Here is a 26876-nt window from a genome sequence, read left to right as displayed (position 1 = left end):
CTCACGAGATTTCTCGTGTTTTTTTATAGGTGGTTGCTAGCCACTCACGAGATTTCTCGGATTTTTTTTTTTTAGTTTTTTTTTGCGATCTGAAAAAATATTGCATCACCCGAGCCTACCCGAGTATTGCCGAGCTGCGCCGGTGATCACTGTGGAAAAAAGCGCCCCCTGTCGTCTCCCAGATGACATAAGTGATTTTGGAATGGACTCAATGAAAATGAATGGGGAAAAAAATCCGGTACTCCACATTTTCCAGTTCACTGATCCAGCCGGGGTTACTAGAGTTCATTCTGGAGCCTCAGATCCCCGCGGATCATGGAGATCCACTGTGTCGCGTTGGATCCATACACGTATCGATTTTTTCGAATGGTGATCAGGAATTGGAATATACCAGTTGGATACCATCTGATGTCAGGTAAGGACTCTGTTATCAGTGGTAGGATAATCAGAGTAAGTTTGATGAAGTTATAAGCTGTTTTGTGAAATGTCTTCTTTCGGTCTCACTGTAAAAGTCAGAGAGGAAATCAACGAGGCGATTATCCGCGCGCGGCCGTAATGTGCGTGCGTGCACGTATAATATTGATCATCTAGCGTTTATTTGAAAACGATTCATAAAAAGGCCGACGAATATCAACGTTGTGGAATATTCCACTAAAAGACGATTTTCATAGAATGCTCCAGAATGAGCTGTTTTTTATATCAAAACGGGGGCTTTTCTAACTGCTCTGAAACGGCAACGACGCGATAAAAAAACAATCTACCTTCACAGCACTGACTGGAAAATAGTCTTTGATAATGCGATGGGCAGATTAGACACATAATTTAAAACATAGATTAGGCGATATTAACATTAACATTGGCGCGGATGGTGGCATTCAAGCGGTAAAACGGAAAACCAGGCGTGGCATTGAAAGAGTTAACCATTGGTATCTCTTCTGGAAGATGTATATTTATTTTTGCCGGGGGCGTTAAGTGGAAGGAAAGCCGACTTCGGCCAATTTATCTTAAATCCTGATAGATCGCCAAAGTCATCAATCAACTTGAGAAGATGAGGCCTTGCGGTCTTGGGGTTTTGCATGAACAGTATTACGTCGTCCGCATATAAACTAACTTTATGTTGTGTGCCCTTGATTACGATTGGTTCTATGGATTGGGATTGTCTTATATATTGTGCTAAAGGCTCTAATGATAAATCGAATAGTCCGGGACTAAGAGGGCAACCCTGTCTAGAAGACTGTGATACCGGAAAGATTTCGGAGGTGATTATACCTGTTGTAATCATGGCCGATGGGTCTTTGTATAATACTTTAATCATATCAATGAATCCTTTTCCTAACCCCATCCTTTCTAATACTGCCCAAATATACGACCATTCCAACCTATCAAAAGCTTTCATTGCATCCAGGGACAGCATCGCCTTAGGTGTGGTGTCGTCCTTGCTGGCATCTAGTACGTGTAGTAATCGTCTTATGTTGTCAGTGATCAAGCGGCCTCTTATGAAGCCAGTTTGATCCGGATGAACTAAAGACTTCATATGCTTTTGAAGTCTGATGGCTAATACCTTAGAGTACAGTTTGATATCGGTTCTGAGGAGGCTTAAGGGTCTATAACTACCGCACTCGGTGGGGTCTTTGTCTTTTTTAAGGAGGACTGTTATGAGTGCAATATTGTCGTTCTTATGGAAGTTCCCCTCCTTGACTGAGTATAAAATCATATTAAGTAATAGGGGTCCAATTATGTCCCAACATGAGAGGTACATTTCAGGTGGGATACCGTCTCTTCCAGGAGCCCTACCACTTTGCATTTCGGATATGGCCTTCCTGAGTTCCTCTAGTGTGATAGGTGTTTCTAACTGTTTAGCGTCGTCCTCTGAAAGTTTGGGGAGGTTAATTTGATTAAGATATGTGTCCATTTTGTTTTGATCGAAGGTCGTTTCTGATTTATACAAGTTGGAGTAGAACTCTTTGAATGTCGCTTTTATTTTTTTAGGGTCTGTAACAAGTCCTTGTTGTGCTTTAATGGTAGTTATAGCTGCAAATTTTGCGTTAACTCTTAACCGCATAGCTAGTAGGTGACTTGGTTTAGAACCTTGAGAGTAATGCTGTTGTCTTGTGCTACGTATTTGTACTTCAGATTGTTGTTTATAAATGGCGTTAATCTCTTTTTTTAGTACATTAACTTGATTTTCCAGTCGAACCGAGTCGTTGTATTGTAAAGAAGTAAATAACGTAGAGTAAAGCGTTTCCAGTTCCGCCAGTTTTGAGCATCGATTCTTGCATATTTTGGAAGAAAAGCTATCGGTGAAATCCTTGATCATTCCCTTTACCGACATCCATAACATTCTGGGGTCCTGCACAGAGTTCGCATTCTCCAGTAGGAATACAGCGAGAGCTTCTTTGAGTTGTGTAATGAATTCCTTGTTATTAAGCAGCCTCGAGTTAAATCGCCATCTTGGGGCTCAGGATGACAGTATACCAAATTATCCTTTTAGGAGTAAATAACAGTGATCTGATAATGCATTAGGTACCATTTCCACATCATAGTTATCAAATAGTCTCGGGATGCAAAAACATAATCTATTCTGGATAGTGTGTTATGTCTTGCAGATCGACAAGAGTACTTCCGGGTCGTGGGGTTGAGTGATCGCCATAGATCATTTACACCTGTATTCTTCGACCAATCCTTTAACGCATTAGATGAATTTTTCTGTTCGTTGGAAAAGGAGGGATAAGATTTATCCATCCCTGGATCCCAAATGGCATTAAAATCCGCACCAATTATAAATGAGTATTCGGGAAGGTCTAACATTGTTCTGGTAAGTGTAGTGAAGAAATTAGCTTCATACAAATTTGGGGCGTATACCGCTACCAATGCTATTTTCCTGTTCTTGTGTACAATCTTAGCTATAGTTATCCGACCATCTGCATCAGACCATACTCCCTTCAATTCAATATTCAACTTTCGTTTAACGACTATGGCAACTCCACGGGTTCTCGTTCCAAAGGAAGAGTGACTAATGTTATGGTATGTGTTGTCCGCTCACGTAGCTATGTCTCCCCCTAAAATGTGTGTTTCGCTTAGCAGAGCCACGTCAACCTGATTGTTTTTCATCAGTGTGAGCACACTTTTGCGTTTGTGTTGATTATTTATTCCCCCAGTATTCCAGATCATTATATTCAAACTAGCCATAATCTATACATGTTGTTGTGTAGTTGTTGGTAATGCTTCTGGAGTTCGAATCTACAATAGATATACATCCAATTATTGAGGTCCCATTGAGAGCCGAGCTTAAAAACATACATATATACAAATAATAATCCCCTAAAACCCCCTCCCTCCGAAAGTCGTACAGGACTGTGTTCCATAGACACATCTTACGCGTATGACTCCCTCCCTTAAGCCACCGGGTTGCCCAAAATGAGCTTTCTAACCCTAATCTTCCTATGCTAATTGCCATAGGATCTAAAACGTTCATTCTAATTTAATAGAATGTCACTTTTGGTCTTGCGCCTTCCCATTAATGTAATAAAAATAGCGTATTTATTTGAACCATCTACTAACTTATATAATGTTGGAACCTTCAGAAAAAAAGAGAAAAAGAAAAGAGATAAGAAAAAAAAAAAAAAAAAAATGAAATACAATTAAAAAAAAATTTAGAACTAAATTATGCAAATCCCTAAAGCAGTGGAGCAATTGCTTAAAATATTAGAATAACCTTGTCATGCTTATACTTTTGGATGAGGATGATGTTTTTAAAACCTTATTGAACTTCCATCTCTGGTTCATATGCATATACATACCGGATGTTGTTATTACAGGCCTTCATTGTAGGAGTACAGTGTATACTAGAAAGTTGTAGAATACCCTTGGTAAATTTGTAACCACTGATGTTATGTTCCAGAATGTTCTTCTTGTTCAAGAGTTGTGACCTTCTAGTGTTTTCCAGTATTTTCCAGTGTGTCCCTGAACGGTCGGTCGAGAGAAGAATCCAGAATATTCCAGAGTGTTCCCAATGTCACTGTTGGGTTATTGCTCAAAAACCAGAATTCTATAAGTATAGTGTCTATCGTTTTGTATTAAACACTTTGTGCCTCAGTGTTGCCTACCGGCATATCTGCTGTCGTTTTTGTAGTTGAGCCGTGGCAAAGTCATTCTAATGAAAATAATAAGAAGTAAGAAAAAAAGAGAGATGAGTAGGCTTGTTTTCTGATACGGGCCTATGGTGCGACCGGCTCCCTGGGGCCGATATCAAGTTGCCTCATGTATTCATCGGCGTCTTTAGGCGAGCGTAACCCGAACCTTTTACCATCTTCCCCCAAGATGGAGAGAGAAGCAGGGTAACGAAGGCTGGGTTTCAGTTTTCTCCTGTATAGCTTCTGCAGCACATCTTTGTATGGGACACGTAGGGAAATGGCCTCTCTGCACAAATCCTCGTAGAAAGACACTGGTTTGTCATTATATTTCAGTTTCCCCCATTGATTGCGTGCCTCTCTGATGATCGCATGTCTTATTTCTGTTTTGTGCAGAGTAGCAATGATAACCCTCGTCTTGATGCCTTTGGGGTCCCGTGTACCGATTCTATAACAGTGGTCCACTAACGGAACTGCGGAGAGGATCTGTTTACCTAGAATTCCAGCTAACACTGTTGGAAATGTGTCTTCTGTGCAGTTGACTGATTCATCCAATCCCACAATACGGACATTATATCTACGGTAGTGACGTTCGGTCTCGAGCCGCCTCTCCATTGCTTCCTCTTCGATGTCTTGTATTTTCTTCCGAAGCGCTTTGTCCACCTGTTGTATCTCTGCCGCTATCTCTGTGAATCCATCGTGAACAATCTTCCTGTTCTCCTCGACTTTCAATGTGATTTCGAGCACATTGTTCTCCACTGCAGTAATACGCTTGGTTTGAATTGCGGCCGCTTTTTTAACCTCTTCGAATTTAGCATCGATATGTAATTTGAAGTCGTCCATCCGATCCTTTATCAGGATAGTCAGGGACCTGAAATCGGGTGGTGTGTCCTCCCTGCCTGTATCAGTTGAGGTTGTAGGAGCGTTGGGATTCACGGCTGAGTTGTCGGATATTTTCTTCTCAAATTCCACTGCTTTCTCTCTCACGGTGCTCGTCCCCGCCGGTGCCGTTATATTATCGTCTGCTATCTCCCCCCCGGGGCAAGCCGTCGTCGGGGCCGTTATGTTATCAGCTGTCTCCCCAACGGGGCAAGTCAACACCGGTGCCGTGTATTGGTCGCTGCTGTATCCCTCGCTGAGCGTAGCACAGCCGGGTCCGTTGTACTTTCTGCTCCGTGTCTCTTTCCAGTCTCTTTCTTTTCCTTTGGTCCCATATTGAATCTTTCTTTCTGTTGATATAGTTAGTAGAAGGTCTTATTTAATATACACGATGAGGTTTAAACACATTAGTATTGTGCAAATTAGGTTTTGAAGCAAAATTGACTTAACGGGAGCGGAGCACTGACCAAACGTGTTCGCTACATGTTGTTCTCAAACCGGAAGCCTTTTTTTAACAAGTCTATTGTTAATTTAAATATAGAATATTCATTGACAGCCCTACTTAACAGTTACTGCATCACCCCTGAGTGGAACATGGAAAGCCAAATAAATAAACTTAAACTTTCCCCCACTGTACCGAAAACCCGTACAGAACCGTGACTTCAAAACCAAGGTACGTACCGAACCGTGGTTTTTGTGTATCGCTACACCCCTAGTAGCCAGTACATAAATGTACACCTTTGCAGGCAAGAGGGCGATACTACTTGCAACCGATCACAGCTCCTTCTGTTTGTAACCAGCCAGAATATTTTTCACATCGGTCAACAACTATGTTATTAGCATTAATTTCCATCATTCACTTGAACGTACGCACTCTCGCTCTCTCCCCCTCTCTCTCACCATATCTGCTGCCTGAATGCAGTGTGTGTGTGTGTGTGCGTGCGTGCGCACGTTTGTGTGTGAGTCAAGTCAAGTCAAGTAATTTATTTATATAGCACATTTAAAAGCACAAGAGCCAACCAAAGTGCTGTACAATCAAAGCTTAAAATCAATGTCCTAATATAAAATACACAAATACAAAAAGGCACAGCAGGACAAGACAGTACATTCAGAGAATAGGACAGTAGGACAACACACGGATAGGGGAACACAAAGTACAGTAGCACACAGGGGACAGAGGAGCATAAGAAGAGATACAAGAGGGATGGGGCAGGATAAAATTACATGGGAGTGTGTGAGTTAGGGTGTGGGAGAATCAGGGTTTATTGAAGGCCAGGGAATAGAAGTGGGTTTTTAGACGGGCCTTAAATGTCTCCAGCGAGGGGGCAGATTGGATCTTCAGGGGAAGCTGGTTCCATAGCTTGGGGGCCACGGCCTTGAAGGAGCGATCGCCTCTCTTTTTGAGTCTGGTGCGGGGGGGGGCGGACCAGCCGAGCCTGGTTGGAGGATCTTAGTGACCTGGGTGCTGCGTAGGGGGTGATGAGCTCGGTGATGTATAGGGGTGCTGCACCCGATAGTGCCTTAAAGGTGAGGAGGAGGATTTTGAAGTCTATTCTAAGTGGGACTGGTTTTATTTTACTGATGTTGCGGAGTTGGAAGAAGCATGACTTGACTACGGCATTTACCTGCCGGTCGAATTTGAGCTCTGGGTCAAAGATTACACCCAGGCTCTTGACGTGGGGTTTGAGGTGGGTGGAGAGTTGTCCTAGGCTGTTGGAGAGTGTTTTGGTGTGTGCGCACGTGTGTGTGTGTGTGCGCGCGCGTGGCTGTCCGAGAAAGCTGTCCAGCTTCTGTGGTGCTGTAAACAAGTTGGGATCATCTAAATCTGCAGCTGAGAACAGCCACATGGGGAGAATAACTAGTGAAGGATACCAAGTATCTTCAATGATGTGTCTGCACTGCGACTGTCTAAGCAAGCCACAGATAAAGCCTTGAAAACTTTCCTGAGCCAGCTACCAAACCAGCTCTCTCTCTCTCTCTCTCTCTCTCTCTCTCTCTCTCTCTCTCTCTCTCTCTCTCTCTCTCTCTCTCTCTCTCTCTCTCTCTCTCTCAGTACATTACAGACGGAATTTCTAGTACAGTCTTTATGGTGGTTGCATTCCGCTGGATGTCCTTTTCTTGTCACAGCAGCTCACAAATCTTGCTGCTGTGTTTGCACATTCTTGTATTTCTCCCAGTAGGTATGGGAGTTTTGAGTTATTGTCCATGTTTTCAAAGTCTCTTTGGGTGTTTGCAATTTGTGGGAAGTATATGTCTCTGATGTCTTTGTATAGTGGGCAGGTTGTTCTATTTCGTTATGGCTTACGCTCAGCACCAGTTGCATAATATCTCGCTTCAGTGGATATGCACTGAATACATTTCAAAATGTACCTTTACATACCAACATCCGTCTGACCACACCCCCATCTGCTGCCTACATAAGCAGGGGTGGGGCCACACACTCATCTCCTTCTCAAATTTCATCCACATGATAGTGCCTGTATACCAATCACTTGGCGAGGAAGAAAGTATTAGCTGGAGAAAGGAAAACAGAAGAACAAGGAGATACGTTGACATTATATCTTTATTTTCTCTCTCACTATTTTCGAGAAAATACGGCGATATTGTCTTCGTCACTGGAGTGTCTGGAAGATGATGATCATTCTGACCTTCAACGGCTTTTTCGTATTAGGAGCTCACGCCGCTGACATGCTCCCCAGCTACAGTCCTCCTTGCTGCGGCTGGATGGGGTTGCCCTCCGGCCACACAGCTGGACTGTGGGAAGCACCGACTGTTGTGAGAAGCGGTTGTTTCCAGGATGGGGTACGTACTGTTTTGCTTGCGAGCTCTGGTTGTTGTTGATGCTGTGGGGGTTAGCTGACAATTTACAAAACGCAGACTCCAGGCTGGGGTCCTCTGCTCGGCTTAAACGGCGGTCGGAGGATCTTGGTCTGACGCCCATGATGGTCAATCTAGTGGGCCGCGACCAGGTCCTGGTGAACCCAGGATTCTCGAGCGGATGCTTCTCTGTCCCGTGCAGGCCCCACCTTTCATATAAAAATTAAAGTATACCCTAACGAGGAAATGTGGGCATGGGATCTTCTTTATCGGGAGTTCCATGCTCAAAGTCGGCTGCAGCCTGAAATGGGAACTGTGCTGGCCCCGCTGTATGTCTGGATCACCGTTGTAAACTGTGTTTTGACATTCTTTTTCTTTTCCCTCTTAGGGGAGGGACTTGGACAGCGGCCTGTCTGAAGTGTGGCTTGTTATGTCGTTGTGTACAGTTCAGGTGATAGCTGCTTAGCTGGCGTGCTAGTTGTGGCCTACTGTGTTAGCCAGTCAGCTGTTAGCTGCGGCGTTAGCTCGCTGTGTTTACCAGGCTAGTAAACGTTAGCTTGTTGCTATCAGTCGGACGGCTGTTAGCTTAATGCTACACTGTTGAACGTTTTCTATGACTATAACATGCCTTAAACACTCTGACTACGACGTCATCTTTGACAGAGGATGTTAGTCGAACCTACACCGGGAGTCCTGCCAGCGAGGACTGCGTCAACATGGAGAAACGTAGCGGCTGGGTGGCGCAGCGACGCTACCCTCGTCGCAGACACAGGAGATGCTGTGTTCAACTTCGGTGTCCCGTTAGCCAGATTGCAGTTCTCTTGGCCTGCGCTCAGGGTAGGAAGGTCCCGACCGGACTTTAAACACTTCTTCTTTCCTTCCCTTCTAAATGTTTTGTAATAACGATGTTTTCCAAAACGTGTGTTGCTGCAATACATTGAGGATATGACGCGTGTTGTGTGTGAATTGTCTTGTCACTGGTATAGCTTCTCTCTCCATAGAAATTGGGTTGTTGTTTACATGTGTAAAAATGATCTGGTTAGTTGTGATGAGAACATGTGTGTTCATGTAATGTGAACTCACAACTAAGGGGGTTAATTAACCTATAAAGCTATGCTTAGTGACATGTGATTGAGGAATGAATTCTTTTCTCAGCCTGTAATGACAATGAACAGTGTGTTCACATATTAACAGGGTTACCCGTTCAACTTGGTCGTATCAAGGGTAAGGAAGGAGGGGTGGTCCCCCCGGTTTCCCTGGGGCTTCCCCACCCTCCTCTCAGACATGTTGTTTACAATATATTGTGTCACTGTGTTTGTGGGGATACGATGTAACCCTCAGCTTAATTGCTGGGGTTGTGCTTTCCGCTTGAGAAACTATATTTTCCTAAAGAAAAGATTGTTTGGTCACTTATCATGTGTGCTTAGCAAGGCCTGTGGCCAATACATAATCGAGGATTCTGTATTCTCTCGTTATGAAAAACGGCGTTCCTCTGTAGCAAGCCATTTTTTGTTGTGATGAAGGGTTGTGTGTGTCTTGTGATCTACAACTGGGTTAGGTTTGGCCACAGAAGCACATGTGTAAGTCTGGTACCGGGGCTCTTAAAGGGGGCCCTCTCTATTCTGTGTTTTTTCCTTAGTAAAAATCAGATAGCAGGTTAGCACATGAGCTATGTTAAGCTGTTAGATACTTCATGTAGCAGACTATGACTGTGTCATGCTCTATTTTTCATTACATCGTATCATGGGTGTGGGATCGTAAAGGGGTGAACTGGTAATCCTTTCCTCCCCTTTTCTGATTGGTCAGGGGTTAAAACCTCCTGTCCTTCAAGGTTCCTGTCACGTTGCTGTTCGGCACGTTACAGGGTAAGAGGGGGGGGGGGGGGGGAGGGAGTTTCCTGGTCCCACGCCCTGGAAGATTGGGCGTGTGCATTGCAGAAATTCCCCCGCCATAGAGTACGTCACTGAGCGCGTCTCTGTTGGTAAGACTTCCGTGAGTTATTCAGGTCCATGTTATGGATCTGTTTCAGGGAGTTGTCAGAGCTCCTCCTCACGAAGCTCCTCCTCGGGCCTTCTGTGAGTTCGGACTCTCCTTCCCTGTGAGGGAGCCTCCTCAGAGTTCAGAGCTTCCTCCTCAGATTGTCAAGGTGAGTAGAACTTCAAAAAGGAGTTCTGCTCTATTGTGTGTGTATTCGATTCAATTCGATTATTGAGTGTGTATTGGTTCAGTGCCTCCTCCTCGGAGAGCCCTAACCCAAGTATTACGTAGCTCAATGTTGCAATATATTCTTTTCAATCTATACGGCTCGCGTGGGAAGTCTCTCTGGGGATTTCCGTCTCCTCCCTATGGCGAGGGTGGTGGGATGTAAAAATGTAAAAAAAAAAGCCTCAGCTGCGTCACGTGGGATTCATATCAGTCTGAGTTCTTTCTTTTTTAAATAAAAAGAGGAAGGAACATGAAGCACGATGGCTCCGTGTCGTTCTCCCAGGCGACTTAGAGGAACAATGTTTGGTGTCTTGCTAGACTATCCATTGATGTGTTTGGGTCTCGACGCATACATAGTGCTGGCTCGGTGTGTTTCTGTTAAAGAATCACGCAGGGGCTAAGTGCGCCTTGGTTGCTTGTTATTAAAACAGCGTTTTTATAGGGCAACTGGGATGGAGTTTTGTCTCTTCCGAGCGCCAGTTTACTAGGTTATCTCGATGAATTCTCGTTCATATCTGGGGGATGTTAACGGAATAGATCAGAACATAGGTAGAGGGGTCTCACGCCCTTGGGGTGGGCCACTGAGCACGGTCCAAATGGGACCGTCTGGGTGGCGCCCTCTTTTCATGTTTTAGATCGACACGCATACCTACCCCCTCTTCTGGAGTGGGCATGTCGGCGTGGTTAGGACACAGGACTGGTCTGGTCGCGCTGGTCCAGGTCAGTTAAACCCGTTGTCTGCCGGGGATGCAGATCTGCTGTTCTGGTACCCTGAGGGACTTGTGTTTTTTTTTGGGGGGGGAAATGCCGGGTCGGCCCGGGTGTCACAGGGTTAGGCGTTTTGGAGACCCTTTGTTGGGTACTCTTTTGTACCTGGCACTATCATAAGGGGCTGGTTCTCCTTTCTACGCTCCTCTCTCACGCATGGCGAAGAGGGGGCTGTTGGGGTGGTCTTCTGGACCTCCTCTGGTAACCCTGTGTGCTTCCCGAGCCGCCGGGCCCGGTCCGAAGTAAAGTTTCGTTGATACCGTAGGCCTGGGATAACCCTTTTTTCTTGAGGGGTTATAGGAACAACCACCGTCTGTACTGAGAGGGTAGTTGATTCCCTGGTATGTTGGAGCAGTGTCAACTCCCGGGTTGCCCGGTTGAGTGTGCCCCTGCACGTTCATGACGTCTGCCAATCATGTCAGCCTTCTCTGCCTCGACCCCTCTTGGTGGGGTTTTTTTGATGGAGGCTTTGTCATGGTGATCAACAACGCCAGCATACGCCCCTTCCGCCGGGGGGGCTGTTTTCAGCTGACTCCTTTGGCGCCTGTCTCGTCCGCAGTGCTCCAGGCTCAGGTTACAGCCTGCTGCCTGGTTTCCCCGGTGCGCTGCCTGCTTCCGTTGGTTAACCTTTTTTGAGTGCTTACGGCCATGCTGACTGCCTGTTCTGCAGGGTCAGTGTGCCAGGCGGTGTGCTATTGGGGGGAAAGGGCCCGCTCTTGGAGGGGCCTTATCCGAATACGCTGGCGATGTGGGGGGCGGTGTCACTAAGTGACCGCCTGGTGGGGTCTTGATGCTTGGCGTCATTGACCTCTCCGGGCCCCCTTTTTCCAGGGGATCCAGTCCCTTCGGTGGGTCTGGGTCTTCCTTCGCGCTCCGCTGCTACAGCCTTGCCACGGGGTTGGGTTGCTCTTGACCCCGTGATTTTGGGGGCAGTAACAAGGTTTATTCCTTCCGTTCGTTCCCGGATGGCATGCGGGTTGTGCGTGTGTGTAGTCGTGGGGTTAAGCCACGGTCTGCTCACCCTGTGCGTTGAGTTGCTTGAGTTCCTCTTCGCACGGTCGGATCCGTCTCCCTCCCGTAAGCCTCCAATAGGGGGGGTATCCTCCATTAGGGAGGGTCGGGGGGCTCGGTCCTCCCCGGTCTGATGGTTGTGGGGGGCCTCAGCGGGGTACATTTGTCGAGCTATGGCTCCCGCTCAGCTCCTGTTATGCAACTGGTGCTGAGCGTAAGCCATAACGAAATAGAACGTAAGGTTATGTATATAACCAAGTTCTATGAGTTATGGTGACGCTCAGCACCAGGATGCCGCTGCGGCCCTTGATCTTTCATTGTGGTGGAATTTGTTGGGAAGGAGATGAGTGTGTGGCCCCACCCCTGCTTATGTAGGCAGCAGATGGGGGTGTGGTCAGACGGATGTTGGTATGTAAAGGTACATTTTGAAACCTTACGTTAAGAAGTGGAGCTCGGTTTCCACCTCATCTCTCTCTCTCTCTCTCTCTCTCTCTCCTCTCTCTCTCTCTCTCTCTCTCTCTCTGTCTGTATTTCTCTCTGTATCTATCTCTGTGACTCTGTATCTCCCTCTCTTTCTCTGTATCTCCCTCTCTTTCTCTGTATCTCCCTCTCTTTCTCTGTATCTCTCTCTCTGAATCTCTCTCTGTCTGTATCTCGCTGTCTCTCTCTGTGTATCTCCCTCTGTATATAACACTATTTGCCTCTCTTTATCTCTCTGTCTCTCTCTGTCTCTCTCTCTCTCTCACTCTCTCTCTTAATGTGTATGAGAGAGAGCAAGGGAGAGTAGAGGCGATGTACAGCTGGTAATCACATGCAGAGCTACATATACCTCTCTGTATATCTCTCTCTCTCTCTCTCTCTCTCTCTCTCTCGCTCTCTCTCTCTCTCTCTCTCTCTCTCTCTCTCTCTCTCTCTCTCTCTCTCTCTCTCTCTCTCTCTCTCTCTCTCTCTCTCTCTCTCTCTCTCTCTTTATCTCTCTCTGTCTCTCTCTATCTCTATCTTTCTCTCAATGTGTATGAGAGAGAGAGCAAGGGAGAGTAGAGGTGATGTACAGCTGGTAATCACATGCAGCGCTACTCTTTCATGACTAGATAAAAGTGTACCCGAATTGCTATTATTATTCTACTAGCTTTCCAGTTCAATCCTATTTTCCCATTGTGGGAGAAATTCCTATAACAGTATTTACTCTGAGGGCATATCACAAGTAGTTCACAGAGGTGGGATAAACAGTAATCTGAGTGACAACTCACTCAAACAACCATAAACTCCCTATAGAAATCTGTACGTCGAGCCAGTAGCTAATGTTCTCTACTACTACTCAGTGTCAGAAGTCAGAACCAGTACAACATCTTAAATACTTACATTAGAGCGCTGGTACACAACATTCTTTTTTAATCTACTTTTTCTCCTCCTTTTTCTGTGATTTTTCTCCCATCCCAATTTACCTCTTGTGCCAATTCTCCCCTCCCCTGTCCTGATCGTTGCTCGCATGTGCCCCCCACTGGCCGGTCGTAGGGAGGATAGAAGCCCATCACATGTCCCCTCCGATACATGTGGAGGCAGCCAGTCACATCTTTTCACCTGCCAGCACGGACTCTCATTTGGCGAGGAGTAACGTGTGGGAGGCTCACACTGCCCCCCGCCATTTTCCTGTCTCTGCTGTGCAGGCGCCCTGACCAACCTGTAGGAGTCGCTGTTTTACAACGACCAGACTACCACCCATCGACTCTCCTCCCGCTGACTCTGTCATGTATGTCATGCTGTCACAGGAGCTACAGTGTGTCATGCTGTCACAGGAGCTACAGTGTGTCATGCTGTCACAGGAGCTACAGTGTGTCATGCTGTCACAGGAGCTACAGTGTGTCATGCTGTCACAGGAGCTACAGTGTGTCATGCTGTCACAGGAGCTACAGTGTGTCATGCTGTCACAGGAGCTACAGTGTGTCATGCTGTCACAGGAGCTACAGTGTGTCATGCTGTCACAGGAGCTACAGTGTGTCATGCTGTCACAGGAGCTACAGTGTGTCATGCTGTCACAGGAGCTACAGTGTGTCATGCTGTCACAGGAGCTACAGTGTGTCATGCTGTCACAGGAGCTACAGTGTGTCATGCTGTCACAGGAGCTACAGTGTGTCATGCTGTCACAGGAGCTACAGTGTGTCATGCTGCCACAGGAGCTACAGTGTGTCATGCTGCCACAGGAGCTACAGTGTGTCATGCTGCCACAGGAGCTACAGTGTGTCATGCTGTCACAGGAGCTACAGTGTGTCATGCTGTCACAGGAGCGACAGTATGTCTTACTGGCGATCTCTCCCGATCCCAGTTTAAATCCCTCTTCCACGGGTATTTCTCTGTCGGTATCTCTCTCTGTCTCTCTCTCTCTCTCTCTCTCTCTCTCTCTCTCTCTCTCTCTCTCTCTCTCTCCCTCTCTCTCTTTTTCTGTCTCTCCCTCTCTCTATGTATCTCTGTCTGTATCCCCCCTCTCTGATTTTCCCTCTATCTGTATCTCTCTCTCTCTCTCTCTCTCTCTCTCTCTCTCTCTCTCTGTCTCTGTCTCTCTCTCTCTCTCTCTCTCTCTCTCTCTGTGTCTCTCTCTCTCTCTCTCTGTCTCTCTCTCTGTCTCTCTCTCTCTCTCTCGTCTCTCTCTCTCTCTCTCTCTCTCTCTCTCTCTCTCTCTCTCTGTAACCCCCTATCTCTCTCTGTATCTCTCTCTCTCTGTATCTCTCTGTCTATCTATCTGTCTGTATCTCTCTCTCTGTCTCTCTGTCTCTGTACCCCCCTCTCTCTCTCTCTCTCTGCATCTCTCTCTCTACCTCCCCCCATGGATGTGTTGTGTGGTAGAGTGGGTATGTAGGTATCGTTATTTTAGGTGCTGCACGAACCAATCTCGTTGTACTGTATTGTGCAATGACGATAAGCTTTCTACTGCTACTCTCTGTATCTCCCCCTCTCTCTGTATCTCCCCCTCTCTCTCTCTCTCTGTATCTCTCTGTATCTCCCTCCATCTGTATCTATTTAAATATCTCTCTCTGTATCTCCCCCCCCCCCCTCTGTCGGCCCTCCCACCAGGAGCCAGCAGGACATCAACAGCCAGAAGTGCCTGGAGGACTCGTCCCGCGACGAGCAGGCCTTCCTGCAGCGCCACTACCCCTCGCTGGCCTCGCGCTGCGGCTCGCGCTACCTGGCCAAGACCCTCAGCCGGCTGCTCATGCACCACATCAGGGACTGCCTGCCGGAGCTGAAGGCCCGCGTCACGGCGCTGAGCGGCCAGTACCAGGCCCAGCTCAGCGGCTACGGGCAGCCGGTGGAGGACCACAGCGCCACCCTGCTGCAGATCGTCACCAAGTTCGCCAGTGATTACTGCTGCTGCACCATAGAGGGCACAGGGCGCTACATCCAGACCTCCGAGCTGTGAGTCCTCCCCCCCCCCCCCCCCCCCCCCCCCCGGGCGGAGCGCATGGATCCCTGGTTTAATTTACACTGTTCCATTTTCTGATAACAGGGTATCTGCGCGGTATTAAAGAAAAAAAAAAGGATTAAATTCATTTTTCTCAATTTGAGGCGTTAAAAGATGTGGACGTTTTCCTCAGAGGCCTCTGTTCACACATCCCTTATCCTCCTTTTATCTTCCCCTTATCTTCCCTTATACTCCACTTATCCTCCTTTTATCTTCCCCTTATCCTCCCCCCTTATACTCCACTTATCCTCCCCTTATCCTCCCCCTATCCTCCCCTTATCATTCCATCCTCCCCCCTAATCCTCCCCTTCCTCCCTATTTGTTTCACCCCCCCCCACCTCATAGAAAGCTTAAGAGGTTCACAGAATTGGAGGAACCTTGGTTCTTCTCCTGGCCAGAGATAAGACGTTAGAAAGTGGTATTAAAGAGGTCTTAAAAAGTCTGGATACCCTGGATGACTTCATTTCTTTTCTTTCTTATTCTCTTTGTTGTGGTAATAATAAATGGTCTTGTCATCTCACAGCATTCTACGAGGTTGTTCCCATTCGATACTGATGGCGGTAGACTATCGCTTATTTGTTAATGTGTATATATTTCACCTTGGTAATATCCTCATTGTAATTGTAAACTACAGAAGCCTATTACTGTATTGGCATTCCATATCTTGGCAGCCTGCTCCACAGCTCTCTTGTACCACTAGTCCACATTTAATTCATGTAAATACGAGAGCAAATATTGACTCTTGTTGCTCGACTGCACTCCATTTGAATGTTATCACCCCTGCGGAGATGCTGCGTTTCCCCTGACAAACAGTGTTGGGAAGCTGCCGCTGAGGAGGAGGCTTTGTAAAAGTCTAACTTTAACAGTAAAAGCAGGAGTTTCATAGAGACTTTTATAGTGTTTGAGGTGTCAGCTCGTATATAAAAGACGAGAGAGCTACTGCTGAATCTGTCTTTTCTACAGCTGTGGGGGAGCGCGGATCTGCTACATATTGGATCTGCTACATATTCCACGAGACCTTTGGTCGCACGCTGCAGTCTATCGACCCCCTGGGTGGTTTGACCGAGCTTGACATCCTCACGGCCATACGGAACGCTACGGTAAGCGCTGCGTTTTCATCACGTCCTCCTCCTGCCTCTTTTCTTTTGACCTGCAATGTGATCAGAAGAGACAAAGTTGAAGGGTAGAAGATAAGATGTTCCTTTATTAATCCCCTTGGGGGAACTTCAGGTGTCATAGCAGCATGGAGGAGGGGGCAGGGAGGAGAGGGGAGGGGGGGGGGTACAGGCAGGGTATTGGAAATGACAATAAAATATAGAGAATACAATAGAATAGAAGGTAGAGAATATAAAAATAAAAGATAAAAATATGAATAAAAAATAAAGGTGAGGGCAGCCAGGCAGGTAAGGCATACAGTATGTATATATCGATGATAATAATAACATAATAAAACGTTAGTTCACCTGCAGTTAGTTCTCCTGCAGTTAGTTCTCCAGCCGCTATTATCCTGCCGTTAATTCTCCTCATAGAGGAGGAAGAAGTGGTGTGTGTGAGAGAGGAGAGAGAGAGAGAGAGAGAGAGAGAGAGAGAGAGAGAGAGAGAGAGAGAGAGAGAGAGAGAGAGAACACAATTTAGCATATTGTTTTAACCGTAGTCCTAAGTCCTGTCACATTCATTACACACAGTTGTAGGTTTTGGTGGTGGGGTGACCATAGCTGTCAACCCTACCGTTTTTCCCGGGATTCTCCTGTTTTTTCAATCCTCTTCACGCCCTGTTCACGGTTCACGTATTGGCACGTATTTTGTACTTATTAATTTTTACAAAATGGCTGCAATTCCCCTCCGTGACGACAGGTGGCAGCAGTGTAGATTAGAACGTTATCACAGGAAGTCAGACCGGGAGACTGTTGCGACCCGAAGAAGAATAAGATCAGCGAGCGGATTTGGTCAGAGCTCAGGGGAGAGACTGATGCACCGAGGGTGTCAAATCAACTTAGCCAGTGTCTCTTGATTGCCCACTCTGTGGCTTTTGTCTCTGGAACAAAGGGGTTGCAAATCTTCTGTGGATAAAACAATACAAAGTTACTGTATGTGATGCAGGAATGTGTAAATGTCTTGGTGAACAGCCGTTTGCTCTGCGCCTCCCCTGTTGTCCCCTAAGGTTCACGCGTCCCCTCCTCCCATTCCTCCACCATGCCTTCACTCTGACGCCCAATTTCCTGAATGCGATTTATAAACATGGTATGACAAATACAGTTACTGGTAACTCGCAGGCATTGCAGAGATATTGAGGAAAAACACAAAATCGCATTGGCTTTTTTTCTATCTCACATTTCTCTGTAGACACACACACTGTTCCAAAAATGATATTCCCACTGCTAAATTAATGACCATAGGTATTTTTTATAGCTTTAACGAGTTGTAGTATTAATATGTAGCCTACAGTGATGAAGGTATAAAGGCGCTATGGTAATACATTGATTGATTGCTAAATTTAACAGATTGCAGAATGGGTACAATACAGTATTGCGCAATACACAATTGTTAAGGGGATGCAGACCAGAGAAGGACTTCCCCCATTTTCAATTCATAACATTTACAGTCAAATCAAATACATTTACAGATTACAACCTTTATTTAATGGTTAATATTTTGATCAAATGTAATTTACTGTATTTTTATAGCATTTACAATTTATAATATTTTATTTTCATCTTTTATAGTTTCACAAACACACATCAAGACAAATCACAAACACAAAGAAAAAATAAATAAAAAGAACACAAACAGTATGTTGCCAGACACTGTCACATCAATGAACAAACATACACCATGTCATATGCTATACACTAAGGACGCAAGGGGCTGATTCTCTGACATATATACACACATTACATATATACACATACACATATATATAATATATACACCAGCGCCGCCAATAGATAAAAAAAAAATTAACTAATCAATCTCACAATTTTCTGTAATCAATCTAGATTAATCTAGATTAAAAACAGCATTTTTCTACATAAAACCGAAGCTTGTAACAGATATTTACTTGAGTAAAATCATGGAATTAATGTAAAATCAACACAAAGAAAGTATATTTAGATTCAAAGACTATTTTAATAGCTTTCTTTGAATACAGTTTCTCTCCTGTGAAATACAAATATTCAACAAAACCATCATTTACATAGCATTTACACTTAAAGTAGGAAAAGTTTACCCTACAACGAATGGCTGGGTACATACAGGTTTTGACCAGCAGATGGCAGCGACGAGGCAGCTCCATTGGGAGGGGGCGGGGCCGGGTGGGAGGGGGCGGGGCCGAGGGGGTGTGGCCGGGGGAAGGGGCGGGGCTAAAATGTACACGTTTTGTCTCCTGCCAATGTTGACAGCTATGGGGGTGACCGATACTAGACTGTGTGCTTCATCTCTATAAAGAAAACATTTCATTTCGTGGTTAATGACAAATAGTCAACGACAAATGGGCTTTATTAAAAGGAATGTAGATTTGCCTCTTTTATGTGGTCACTTCTTACTTAGCTGATGAAAATTACAGATTTTTACTGGTCCTTTCTTTATTGTTTCAATTTCATGCTGTTTCACTAGTGGGTGTGTGTGTGTGTGCGTGTGCATGTGTGTGGGCATGTGTGTGTGTGTGTGTGTTGCTCTGCAGGGCCCGCGGCCAGCTCTCTTTGTGCCAGAGGTGTCATTTGAGCTGCTGGTGAAGAGACAAATCAAGAGGCTGGAGGAGCCAAGTCTGCGCTGTGTGGAGCTGGTGCACGAGGAGCTGCAGAGGATCATACAGCACTGCTCCTCCTATAGCACACAGGTAGGAGAGGTCACATGACACTGCTCCTCCTATAGCACACAGGTAGGAGAGGTCACATGACACTGCTCCTCCTATAGCACACAGGTAGGAGAGGTCACATGACACTGCTCCTCCTATAGCACACAGGTAGGACAGGAGGTCACATGACACTGCTCCTCCTGTAGCACACAGGTAGGAGAGGTCACATGACACTGCTCCTCCTATAGCACACAGGTAGGAGAGGTCACATGACACTGCTCCTCCTATAGCACACAGGTAGGAGAGGTCACATGACACTGCTCCTCCTATAGGCTTCGGCTCAGCTTCTTCCCCCAGGCCATCAGAGCCTTGAACAATGAACACTGAGTGCCACAGAACACTGAACTTCTCACACACAAGCACACATGAGCACACACACGACACGCACGCTGTGCACGCTCACACACTAGCAGCCACTTTAACATGAGCAGGCACACACTCATGCCGCACACGCCCACACTTATGGCCAAAAAGGAAAGGTCACTTTAGAAATAGTATAACAACAGTAACAGTGTATTGCACTACCAAAGGACCCAGCATGTCCTATATGCTCTGTAAATAACTATGTACAGATACAGAGATGTCCCACCATGTTACCTGTTACCTGTTTATTGCACAATGTTTTTTTTTTATTGGATTCTATTATATGTTGTACCACTGTATTGCACATCGTTGCGGGCAAGACCACCCGCATTTTATTGTATACTTGTATGCCGTGACAAATAAAACTCTTGACTTGACTTGACTTGACACAGGTAGGAGAGGTCACATGACACTGCTCCTCCTATAGCACACAGGTAGGAGAGGTCACATGACACTGCTCCTCCTATAGCACACAGGTAGGAGAGGTCACATGACACTGCTCCTCCTATAGCACACAGGTAGGAGAGGTCACATGACACTGCTCCTCCTATAGCACACAGGTAGGAGAGGTCACATGATACTGCTCCTCCTATAGCACACAGGTAGGAGAGGAGGTCACATGACACTGCTCCTCCTATAGCACACAGGTAGGAGAGGTCACATGACACTGCTCCTCCTATAGCACACAGGTAGGAGAGGTCACATGACACTGCTCCTCCTATAGCACACATGTAGGAGAGGTCACATGACACTGCTCCTCCTATAGAACACAGGTAGGACAGGTCACATGACACTGCTCCTCCTATAGCACACAGGTAGGAGAGGTCACATGACACTGCTCCTCCTATAGCACACAGGTAGGAGAGGTCACATGACACTGCTCCTCCTAATAGCACACAGGTAGGAGAGGTCGCATGACACTGCTCCTCCTATAGCACACAGGTAGGAGAGGTCACATGACACTGCTCCTCCTATAGCACACAGGTAGGAGAGGTCACATGACACTGCTCCTCCTATAGCACACAGGTAGGAGAGGTCACATGACACTGCTCCTCCTATAGCACACAGGTAGGAGAGGTCACATGACACTGCTCCTCCTATAGCACACAGGTAGGACAGGAGGTCACATGACACTGCTCATCCTATAGCACACAGGTAGGAGAGGTCACATGACACTGCTCCTCCTATAGCACACAGGTAGGACAGGAGGTCACATGACACTGCTCCTCCTATAGCACACAGGTAGGAGAGGTCACATGACACTGCTCCTCCTATAGCACACAGGTAGGAGAGGTCACATGACACTGCTCCTCCTATAGCACACAGGTAGGAGAGGTCACATGACACTGCTCCTCCTATAGCACACAGGTAGGAGAGGTCACATGACACTGCTCCTCCTATAGCACACAGGTAGGAGAGGTCACATGACACTGCTCCTCCTATAGCACACAGGTAGGAGAGGTCACATGACACTGCTCCTCCTATAGAACACAGGTAGGAGAGGTCACACGGCACTGCTCCTCCTATAGAACACAGGTAGGAGGTCACATGACACTGCTCCTCCTATAGAACACAGGTAGGAGAGGTCACACGGCACTGCTCCTCCTATAGCACACAGGTAGGAGGTCACATGACACTGCTCCTCCTATAGCACACAAGTAGGAGAGGTCACATGATACTGCTCCTCCTATAGCACACAGGTAGGACAGGTCACATGACACTGCTCCTCCTATAGCACACAGGTAGGAGAGGTCACATGACACTGCTCCTCCTATAGCACACATGTAGGAGAGGTCACATGACACTGCTCCTCCTACAGCACACAGGTAGGAGGTCACATGACACTGCTCCTCCTATAGCACACAAGTAGGAGAGGTCACATGACACTGCTCCTCCTATAGCACACAGGTAGGACAGGTCACATGACACTGCTCCTCCTATAGAACACAGGTAGGACAGGAGACTGCAGTAATTCCTTCATCTCATCTCACCCACAAGGAGTATTGCCGCCTCTGGTGTCTATCTGAACAGTCTCTCTGAACACTGTCTCTCTGAACACTGTCTTCTTTCGCCATCGACTAAAGACGCACTTCTTCAACCATTATCTGAAATAATAATAAAAATAACTTTAATTTTTTTTAAATAATAAAAGAAAAAAATCTAACCCTAACTAACCTTACTGTCATGCACTTGTCCTAATAAACTAACCTACACTGTAGCACGCAACACTTTGATGAACATTGTTACTCAGCTGATAGAGTTGTACCCTTCATGATGACCTGTTGTACAGAACTTGTAAGTCACTTTGGATAAAAGCGTCAGCTAAATGACTAAATGTAAATGTAAATGTCTCTCTTAACACTGTCTCTCTCAGGCATTAAAGCGTTCCGTCTTGAGACGGATATCCGTCAATTTGATTCGGAGTTGCGTCATTGGATTCGGAGTCACGGATTTTAACCTGGTATAATATGATTTGTAGATGCATACAGATTGAAACTAGAGGCGTCAAATATCATGAAAAAGGGCATTTTGACCATTCTAACCAATCAAACGTGAGCTTGACGCACACACATGCTGCTTGCAGTGCCCTCCCCCTCACAGACCTGTCTCATTCGCACCGAAGATAGCAAGCGTGCAGGTCCTCTTTTAACACCACTGAAGCATTAAACAATGGCCCAGTAAACTATTCACTTTAGTTTAATACACAAGGCGTTGTCTAACGTTATCTAGCTGGCTAGCTGATAGCTCGTAACATAATTGAAATTAGTTTTTGCAGCTGTGGCTAACGTTAGCTAGCTACCGATCTTCGGCTGGCTAACGTTAGCTACCTAGCAACTGTAGCTAGCTAATACGGTCTGAGCTGGCTGGCAAACTTTTAATTCACAATGGAGTGGAGCTAACTAACTGTACAAATCGATGTGATTGGCTGAGACTGTATTTTGTACGGTTGGCTGCCTGGCTGTTGTGGATTCGGGTAGCCAGCTAGCAGCTAACATCAGTTCAGTTATTTATTTATTTTCAACTCAACATCAACACTTTGTTGACACTCTGAGCTAGTTTGCAGACAGCAATGTAACAAACAATATGGTCCGTGCGGAACCCTTATCCCCAACACATCCGTGTGTGAATAATGTTGAGCCACCACAAAAGATGAATCCAAAGTTTAATATAGTAAGAATAGTACTAGGCTATATTATAACACATCTTTGCAAGTAGATTACATTAGCAAAATGCCCTTTTGACATGTAGCCTACATATTCATAATCATGAAAGTTTATTTGGAAGTATTTTATATTCTGTACTTAGTTTTAAAGTGGTCAGACAGTTCCATCTGTGTGTAATACAGACAGTATTCACACATTCATAAATAACACGTACAGAAAAGCTTATTGTGCACTGTAATACGTTTTGTTCAATGGGGGATTTTATTTACCGAATACCGTGAAACCGTGGTATTTTTGCCCAAGGTTACACTATAGGCTACACTACTAGGTCTACACTATACTATAATTTAAGGCTACTTTCACTGTATTAAAAATTAAAAAATATTACATATATATTGTTGGTGCTCCTTACATTTTGGTGGGTGCTCCTACATTTTTGCTGGTGCTCCCAACTTTTTGAAGTTGGGAGCACCAGTGCTACCAAGTAAACATTTTAATTTCGAGCCCTGCATAATTTGAACTATACACAATACATAATTTTAACTATAGACAATACATAATTTGAACTATACACAATACTGAATTTGAACTATACACAATACTGAATTTGAACTATAGACAATACATAATTTGAACTATACACAATACTGAAAAGTTACAGTATGTAGATTTGTTTATTTGTATGACAAAGTCAGTCAACCCTTGCAATCAGTTTCATTTAATGAATTGAAAACAGCATTGATATTACGTAAAAGCAAACTGGCAATAGAAAATATGTTCAAAAGGATCTAGTTCCCTTAAAACGCTAACGCTATTAAATAAAAATATATAGTGGAGGTTAAAATAAGAATATGACTTGGCCTGAAAAAAGTTCAGTCAGGAGATATTTTTTTGCTTTAATCCCTGCTCTCTGAACACTGTCACTGTCTCTCTCTGAACACTGTCTCTCTCTGAACACTGTCTCTCTGAACACTGTCTCTCTGAACACTGTCTCTCTCTGAACACTGTCTCTCTCTGAACACTGTCTCTCTGAACACTGTCTCTCTGAACACTGTCTCTCTGAACACTGTCTCTCTGAACACTGTCTCTCTCTGAACACTGTCTCTCTTTGAACACTGTCTCTCCGAACACTGTCTCTGAACACTGTCTCTCTCTGAACACTGTCTCTCTCTGAACACTGTCTCTCTGAACACTGTCTCTCTGAACACTGTCTCTCTCTGAACACTGTCTCTCTGAACACTGTCTCTCTCTGAACACTGTCTCTCTGAACACTGTCTCTCTCTGAACACTGTCTCTCTGAACACTGTCTCTCTGAACACTGTCTCTCTGAACACTGTCTCTCTCTGAACACTGTCTCTCTGAACACTGTCGTTCTCTGAACACTGTCTCTCTCTGAACACTGTCGCTCTGAACACTGTCTCTCTGAACACTGTCTCTCTGTACACTGTCTCTCTGAACACTGTCTCTCTCTGAACACTGTCTCTCTCTGAACACTGTCTCTCTGAACACTGTCTCTCTCTGAACACTGTCTCTCTGAACACTGTCTCTCTGAACACTGTCTCTCTGAACACTGTCTCTCTGAACACTGTCTCTCTGAACACTGTCTCTCTGTACACTGTCTCTCTGAACACTGTCTCTCTCTGAACACTGTCTCTCTCTGAACACTGTCTCTCTGAACACTGTCTCTCTCTGAACACTGTCTCTCTGAACACTGTCTCTCTCTGAACACTGTCTCTCTGAACACTGTCTCTCTGAACACTGTCTCTCTGAACACTGTCTCTCTCTGAACACTGTCTCTCTCTGAACACTGTCTCTCTCTGAACACTGTCTCTCTGAACACTGTCTCTCTCTGAACACTGTCTCTCTGAACACTGTCTCTCTGAACACTGTCTCTCTGAACACTGTCTCTCTCTGAACACTGTCTCTCTGAACACTGTCTCTCTCTGAACACTGTCTCTCTCTGAACACTGTCTCTCTCTGAACACTCTCTCTCTGAACACTGTCTCTGAACACTGTCTCTCTCTGAACACTGTCTCTGAACACTGTCTCTCTCTGAACACTGTCTCTCTGAACACTGTCTCTCTCTGAACACTGTCTCTCTCTGAACACTGTCTCTCTCTGAACACTCTCTCTCTGAACACTGTCTCTGAACACTGTCTCTCTCTGAACACTCTCTCTCTGAACACTGTCTCTGAACACTGTCTCTCTCTGAACACTGTCTCTCTCTGAACAAACTCTTGACTTGACTTGACTTGACACAGGTAGGAGAGGTCACATGACACTGCTCCTCCTATAGCACACAGGTAGGAGAGGTCACATGACACTGCTCCTCCTATAGCACACAGGTAGGAGAGGTCACATGACACTGCTCCTCCTATAGCACACAGGTAGGAGAGGTCACATGACACTGCTCCTCCTATAGCACACAGGTAGGAGAGGTCACATGATACTGCTCCTCCTATAGCACACAGGTAGGAGAGGAGGTCACATGACACTGCTCCTCCTATAGCACACAGGTAGGAGAGGTCACATGACACTGCTCCTCCTATAGCACACAGGTAGGAGAGGTCACATGACACTGCTCCTCCTATAGCACACATGTAGGAGAGGTCACATGACACTGCTCCTCCTATAGAACACAGGTAGGACAGGTCACATGACACTGCTCCTCCTATAGCACACAGGTAGGAGAGGTCACATGACACTGCTCCTCCTATAGCACACAGGTAGGAGAGGTCACATGACACTGCTCCTCCTAATAGCACACAGGTAGGAGAGGTCGCATGACACTGCTCCTCCTATAGCACACAGGTAGGAGAGGTCACATGACACTGCTCCTCCTATAGCACACAGGTAGGAGAGGTCACATGACACTGCTCCTCCTATAGCACACAGGTAGGAGAGGTCACATGACACTGCTCCTCCTATAGCACACAGGTAGGAGAGGTCACATGACACTGCTCCTCCTATAGCACACAGGTAGGAGAGGTCACATGACACTGCTCCTCCTATAGCACACAGGTAGGACAGGAGGTCACATGACACTGCTCATCCTATAGCACACAGGTAGGAGAGGTCACATGACACTGCTCCTCCTATAGCACACAGGTAGGACAGGAGGTCACATGACACTGCTCCTCCTATAGCACACAGGTAGGAGAGGTCACATGACACTGCTCCTCCTATAGCACACAGGTAGGAGAGGTCACATGACACTGCTCCTCCTATAGCACACAGGTAGGAGAGGTCACATGACACTGCTCCTCCTATAGCACACAGGTAGGAGAGGTCACATGACACTGCTCCTCCTATAGCACACAGGTAGGAGAGGTCACATGACACTGCTCCTCCTATAGCACACAGGTAGGAGAGGTCACATGACACTGCTCCTCCTATAGAACACAGGTAGGAGAGGTCACACGGCACTGCTCCTCCTATAGAACACAGGTAGGAGGTCACATGACACTGCTCCTCCTATAGAACACAGGTAGGAGAGGTCACACGGCACTGCTCCTCCTATAGCACACAGGTAGGAGGTCACATGACACTGCTCCTCCTATAGCACACAAGTAGGAGAGGTCACATGATACTGCTCCTCCTATAGCACACAGGTAGGACAGGTCACATGACACTGCTCCTCCTATAGCACACAGGTAGGAGAGGTCACATGACACTGCTCCTCCTATAGCACACATGTAGGAGAGGTCACATGACACTGCTCCTCCTACAGCACACAGGTAGGAGGTCACATGACACTGCTCCTCCTATAGCACACAAGTAGGAGAGGTCACATGACACTGCTCCTCCTATAGCACACAGGTAGGACAGGTCACATGACACTGCTCCTCCTATAGAACACAGGTAGGACAGGAGACTGCAGTAATTCCTTCATCTCATCTCACCCACAAGGAGTATTGCCGCCTCTGGTGTCTATCTGAACAGTCTCTCTGAACACTGTCTCTCTGAACACTGTCTTCTTTCGCCATCGACTAAAGACGCACTTCTTCAACCATTATCTGAAATAATAATAAAAATAACTTTAATTTTTTTTAAATAATAAAAGAAAAAAATCTAACCCTAACTAACCTTACTGTCATGCACTTGTCCTAATAAACTAACCTACACTGTAGCACGCAACACTTTGATGAACATTGTTACTCAGCTGATAGAGTTGTACCCTTCATGATGACCTGTTGTACAGAACTTGTAAGTCACTTTGGATAAAAGCG

The 26876-nt window shown here is 45.9% G+C and overlaps 1 protein-coding gene across 1 annotated transcript in view; it reads left to right on the top strand.

The window, feature by feature from the left end:
• Positions 1-26876, top strand: part of LOC311235631 (dynamin-1-like protein) — a gene marked incomplete at its 3' end in the record, with an annotated part of 75385 nt that overhangs the window by 17475 nt on the left and 31034 nt on the right. The window contains 4 exon segments of the mRNA XM_084323096.1: positions 14880-15221; positions 16231-16261; positions 16263-16367; positions 18947-19102. Coding sequence (XP_084179222.1) covers positions 14880-15221; positions 16231-16261; positions 16263-16367; positions 18947-19102 — 634 coding nt within the window.

This window comes from Notolepis coatsorum, assembly GCF_963971535.1.
Source record: "Notolepis coatsorum genome assembly, chromosome: 10".
Lineage (NCBI taxonomy): Eukaryota > Metazoa > Chordata > Actinopteri > Aulopiformes > Paralepididae > Notolepis > Notolepis coatsorum.
Note: the sequence above shows the minus strand (reverse complement) of the source record. Positions and strands in the feature narration are given on the sequence as shown.